General features: G+C 35.7%; 1 protein-coding gene across 1 annotated transcript; it reads right to left on the bottom strand.

The window, feature by feature from the left end:
* Positions 1–2,596: 2,596 nt before the first annotated feature.
* Positions 2,597–3,166, bottom strand: LOC133097217 (interferon alpha-1-like). The gene has a single exon (XM_061199117.1). The coding sequence runs from the start codon at positions 3,164–3,166 to the stop codon at positions 2,597–2,599; it is 570 nt and encodes a 189-aa protein (XP_061055100.1).
* Between the last annotated feature and the right edge of the window lie 2,834 nt (positions 3,167–6,000).

Genomic DNA, 6,000 nt, shown 5'->3' with positions numbered 1-6,000 from the left:
TTAAGCTGAAAAAACAGCAGAAGGGAGTTGTGTGAATGGTGAAGAGGTAAAAAGTGAATAAGAAGGATGGTGTGGGAATTTCTACCTTGGAGGGGAAGGAAATATTGTGATATGGGAGTGTATCCTGGAATGCTGAGAGGGAGGGAATGTGCCAGGTGCCAGAACCATTAAATAGATAGCATGTTCTTCTGCCCTTTATCTAAATATTTATTCCTGTCTCTCAGATATCAATACAAGCCACCATTTCATCTCTGAATGTAAACAATACACTTCTTTGAAATGAGGAACGAAATGACAATTTTTCATCCTTCTGTAAAATTCATGACAGAATTCTGTTTTTTTTAGGCTGCCTCCTTTGGAGGTCAGTTACTGAAAAGTAGGTCACAGTTCCTGAGAATTTTATAGAAAGAGACATATAATATTCTCATATACAACTGTCTGAAGGAAAACAGGAAAATACCTAGTATATTTTAATTCCTTACTCTAATATATGATGCTAAATGCTTTAAAACACATGAGTTCATTTAGTATTCATAAAAAATCTATAAATATTTTGAACCCATTTTATTTATGGAAAAACTGAGGCTTAGATTATGTGGGTTTCGCGACATAACACGTGTACAAGCAGAATGGAATTTCAATGAAAAATTTTTCATTGTGAGTTACGGGTGATTTTTTGAGCTTTGTATTCTGGATTTCTGTTATCATTGTTAAATCTGTTTTTACTCCTGAATTATACGCAACACTCTCTTGCTCTATGGATTTCCATGGTTCATGTTATATTTTCAGACGGTTTTGACTATTTTTTTTCCTTTACATTAAGTATTGAGAAAGAGGTTGCCTGATCCAGTTTCCCACTTTCCTTTTTGAAGGAAGTCTGTCAGTCTTTATGTTCAGTATAATTTTTGTTATTTTGGAATCCACAGAAGATTGTGATATTCATAAAATTAGGAAAAATTACCAAGTAGTAATATAAAAGAATTCTTTTCATATCTAGCTGTAATATAAAATGAAATGTGTGTAAAGTTGCTGTAGTAACCAGTGTCACAATGATGAAAGTTAAGTAATATAACTAATAAAGCCAATAATTCCAGGAAACATTACATTATCAGTAGTAATTAGATTTTTTGATGAGGGATTGAATTAGTTAACTATTCCTGCCTAATGAATTTTTTTAAATGATGAGCAGCTTACTGATATACAAAGTAGTATTAACTTAGATAAATTATCATTGTAAGTAATTAAGTCATGATTTAAAATAAATACAATATTAAACACATTAATATGATTTGCCAGTACATCGATTACATAAAATCATTTAGAAAAAAGATATGCTATGTAAAAAGGAAAACTATGCACAGAAAAACTAACCGACATTATTTACCAGATCCCACACTATTTCCTTCTCCACCTCAGAGTCACTAACTTCTCTGATTTACGCTTCTGCCTACTCCATTGTGGTTTCCGCTTATTCACTCCACCAAGCCAAATCTCATTAAGGTTGCCAATGCCATCTGTATTCCTGATGTACTGTGTAGTTTCAATCCACATCTTCCATGAATCCACTGATTTCTTCTAAGCACTTTATTTTCTTAAATACACTCTTATCACTGTTCTCTGTTATTGTCCTTGTAATGTATGGCCATTCCACCTCTGTTTCCTTTGTGGCTCTTCTCTCCCCTCCCTTTAAAGGTGAAAGATCCTCAGAATCAATTTTAAGTCTTTTTCTCACTCTTCACTATCTCCGCACACAACTACCTCCGTTTCTGGCTTTCGTTTGCCAGATAAGGTACCTCCAGCTACAGCATTCCTTTTAAATTATAAACTCACATATCCAACTAACAAATGACATTTGCACTTAAATGTCTTCTAGTCAACTAGAGAGGATATCTACTGCTTTTATTTTTATTTCCTGACATTTTCCACTCTTGCTTCTCGTGAGAGAATTCATTTGTTTTTCCTTCTTCTCATTATAGCATTAAGTATGATTATTATTTTTAGATTTCTTTCCCTTCAAAAATCAAAGAAACAAGAGAGCAAGAGCTGTATTTGTTGTGTTCACTTTTATATCCTGAGGGCAATATCCAACCTGGCTTACAGAAAGTCAGTTGTTACTTTTAATTTGAATATAATGTGATGGGTAAATGAATTGTGACATCCATTTCTTTAATCAAGTTGCACAATCAGGCTTGGTGTTTCTTTTTAAGGAATAAACAAATACAAGAAGTTTTCTATAATAAAAATTTAATAAACAAGACAAAATAAACTAATTATAAAGAACATATTATATTACACAATGTAAAGGTACACAAAATATTATAAAAATAAAAATACTTTAAATCTTATAAATAGTTAAATAAATATTAAAATAGATAAATATTTAAGTAGATAAATAAATAGATCAGCATGGGCATCTGTGAGGGACTAGTGCCTGTAGAGTAGAACATCATGTTGCTTAATATTCCTGAAAACATTTGACAAATTAATTCAATTCAGGGCATAATGAGAGCAGAAATGAGAGTCTTTGACGTGGCAGCACAGGAAGTGTGGTCTTGTTAGTCAGTGAGAATCATTTCCGTGTTGAAGCAGGTGTGTGTCATTCCTTCCTCCTGAGTCTTTCTTGCAAGTTTGTTGATGAAGAGAAGGATCTCATGACTTCTGCTCTGACAATCTCCCAGGCACAAGGGCTGTATTTCTTCTCTTGCAGATAGACAGTGATTCTGTGGAAGTATTTCCTCACAGCCAGGATGGAGTCCTCCTTCAGCAGGGGAGTCCCTTCCAGCCCCGCCTCCTGCATCAGACAGGCTTGCAGGTCAGTGAGCTGCTGATAAAGTGCAGTGCAGAACTTGTCCAGGAGGGTCTCATCCCAAGCGGCAGCCGAGCCCTCTGTGCTGAAGAGCTGGAAGGTCTGCTGGATCATCTCATGGACGACAGCGATGGCTTGAGCCTTCTGGAACTGGTTGCCACCAAACGCCTCCTGGGGGAATCCAAAGTCATTTCTGTCCTTCAGGCAGGAGAAGGGGGAGATTCTCCTCATTTGTTGCAGGAGCATCAGGGCCCTGGTGTTAGCCAGGCTGCGGGTCTGAGGCAGGTCGCAGCCCAGAGAGCAGGTGGAGTTGCAGCTGAGCAGCACCAGGGCCAGGAGGAGGGACAAGGTTGGGGCCATCGGGGACCTTGTAGATGCTGCCGGCCTGGCTGAGGTGGGGACTCTGTGAACCCTGCTCTCTAGGTTCTCTGAAGACCTTCCTTCAGGCCTGGGTCTTAAATAGGGACATATTCATTTCCATTTTCTGAATATTTCTTCTTACTTTCTACTTCTGTTTTTAGTTTTCATTTTTCACTCTCCAAATGGGTTAGAGCAGTGTTTCGCAACAATTTTTTTCCATTATTGACTCCTCCCCTACCCACAGAGCCTTTTTAGATATTATTTCCTAATTGCCCCCCCCCATGAAATTTTGATAACATGTATATCCTGTGTATGTAGTTATGTACTCCATGGATATCTCTATTCTGTACATAGGAAAAGAAAGTGCAAAGTTTGCTCTTTTTATTCAATGCAGGATTAAGAATGACTAAATAAAAATGTTAAGCTACAAGTTAAATTTAAAAGCTATTGGCACAACTTTATAACTAAATTTGCTGAGTGACTTACAAGTTTGTTTAATTATATAAATTGTAATATAGAAAATTACATATGCAAGTTAACAGTTTCTAAAAATACATAGTAATTTTAATGTTATTAAATATTTTAAATTATTTAAAACTGCTAAGAGCAATTGAAAATTAAATTATTTTTAAATTTATTTTGGTATTTAACTTTTAATTTTACCTCATATGAGAAAATAATTAATTTCACCAGCTGCTAGATATTCATCAAGATATTGTCAACATTTTTTATCTGTTTAGCACTAGACATAATGATTGATGTGTTGAATAACTTTAATAGAATTAAATCATGGAATAGAAACTATTTGTATTTCATTCCCAAGGCCCACATCACACTCAGCAGTGATGAGGATTAAACATAAACAACGTCCACAAGACAGCCAATGGCAGCAAGAAGTATGCACAGCCCACCTCTCACAGTATGACTAAGATGCAGGAAAGGATGGAGAGAAAGCCTCCAGTCACAGCCATCTGTTAGCTATAGGTTTGTAGCCCTGATCTTGCATACATTTTGTGTATCTCACAAGACAATGAGAGAAAAGAAATACTAAATAAGGTTTTTGTTAGACAAGGTTGTACTTTGGAGCTCCCCAAACCATTGTAATGTCTAAGATGTGTTCACACCCCCAAGAACTAATTTTCACACTCTTGGAAGCAGTGTTAACAAATGTTCCATCTGGTGAGGAATGTTGATGATGGGGTGACTATGCATATATAGGAGCAGGGAATATATGGGAAATCTCTATACCTTCTGCTCAACCTGGCTGTGAACCTAACCACTCTTTTTTAAAAAAAAGTATATTTAAAAAAATATTTACTGCTTATATGTGGAATCTTTAAAAATGATACAAATGAACCTATTTACAGAACAGAAATAGAGTCACAGATGTAGGAAACAAACTTACGGTTACCAAGGGGAAGGTGGGGTAGGGATAAATTGGGAGATTGGGATTGACATATACATGCTACTATATATAAAATAGATAACTAGTAAGAACCTACTGTACAGCACAGGGAACTCTACTCAATACTCTGTAATGACCTATATGGGAAAAGATTCTAAAAAAGAGTGGATATATGTATATGTATAACTGATTCACTTTTCTGTACAGCAGAAACTAACGCAACATTGTAAATCAACTATACTACAATAAAAATTTTTTAAAAAAGATCCATCATCAAAAATGTATATATTTAAAGGCTAACAAAGCAGGCTTCTTAGACTACTGGAGACAGTTCTTTCCAAGAAAAAGCGTTTTTAGCTCTGAAGAAAAATCTCCTGCTAGAGGACTAGACTTTGGCATAGAACAGAAGCCAGGTCTTCAGATTGGCTGCTGTCATTGTCCATCCTGGCCAATAGGGGGCACTCCTCCTTCATAAATATTTTAATAGCCCACAGAATGAAATGGATCCTGCTTTCTATTTCCTTTTTGCTACAGCTACTGTTACATCATTGTAACAGGGACATTCACTCATTTCCAAAAATATTCACCAGGAGAAAAAAAAAAAAAAGTCCTCTCACATAGGAGTTTCCAAGAAACCTAGAACTTCACACAACTTTTGCTTTCAATTGGTGGTTTTGTACTCAAGTAAAATTGACAGCAAGAAACCACAAGGGAATAGGAAACAGCTGTATGAATGGGCATTACAGGTTAATGCAAAGTGAGTGAGGAGAGCACACTGGGCATTTCTTCACTGGGAAGAAGGAAACGATTATGATATGGGAGTGAAAGAATGGGGTCCAGGAAAGTAGGGAGGAAAGGGGAAGTGTGCCAGGTATCAGAATCAGCAAATATCATATATATTTTTAATATGTTCTATACAATAATACATGCCATCATACATTATATACTATATATTATTCAAATACATATAATTTTTTCAACTTTCCTTTGGAGACTGATCTCTGTACCAGATATTTACAGGCCACCAATTTCTGATTGCATATACTTCAGACTTATCCCTGATATTAAGTGTGTCTAATTTCTTCAGGATACTTCCTAAATATGTTGTTTAGACTGTCAGTGTTTTGCAGTCAGTTACAGAGAGAGGGGTAGGAGATTTCACTACTCTCGTGTAGATCTATATGAAAACATAATAGCCACCATCTGTTAAGCTCTCACTCTGTGGAAGATACTCTGCTAAATGCTTTTAAATGTTCTTGTTTGTTTAATACTCAAAACAACTCTAGGAATATTTCCACCCTACTTTACATTTGGGAAAACTGATGGTCAGAGAAGTTAAATGAATTCCTCAAAACCAAACATCTCAATTCCTAACAGAATCTAGGTGTGATGCATAATCCTATTATCACATCATAAATAATTACTTACA

The sequence above is a fragment of the Eubalaena glacialis genome, chromosome 9, assembly GCF_028564815.1.
Source record: "Eubalaena glacialis isolate mEubGla1 chromosome 9, mEubGla1.1.hap2.+ XY, whole genome shotgun sequence".
Lineage (NCBI taxonomy): Eukaryota > Metazoa > Chordata > Mammalia > Artiodactyla > Balaenidae > Eubalaena > Eubalaena glacialis.
Note: the sequence above shows the minus strand (reverse complement) of the source record. Positions and strands in the feature narration are given on the sequence as shown.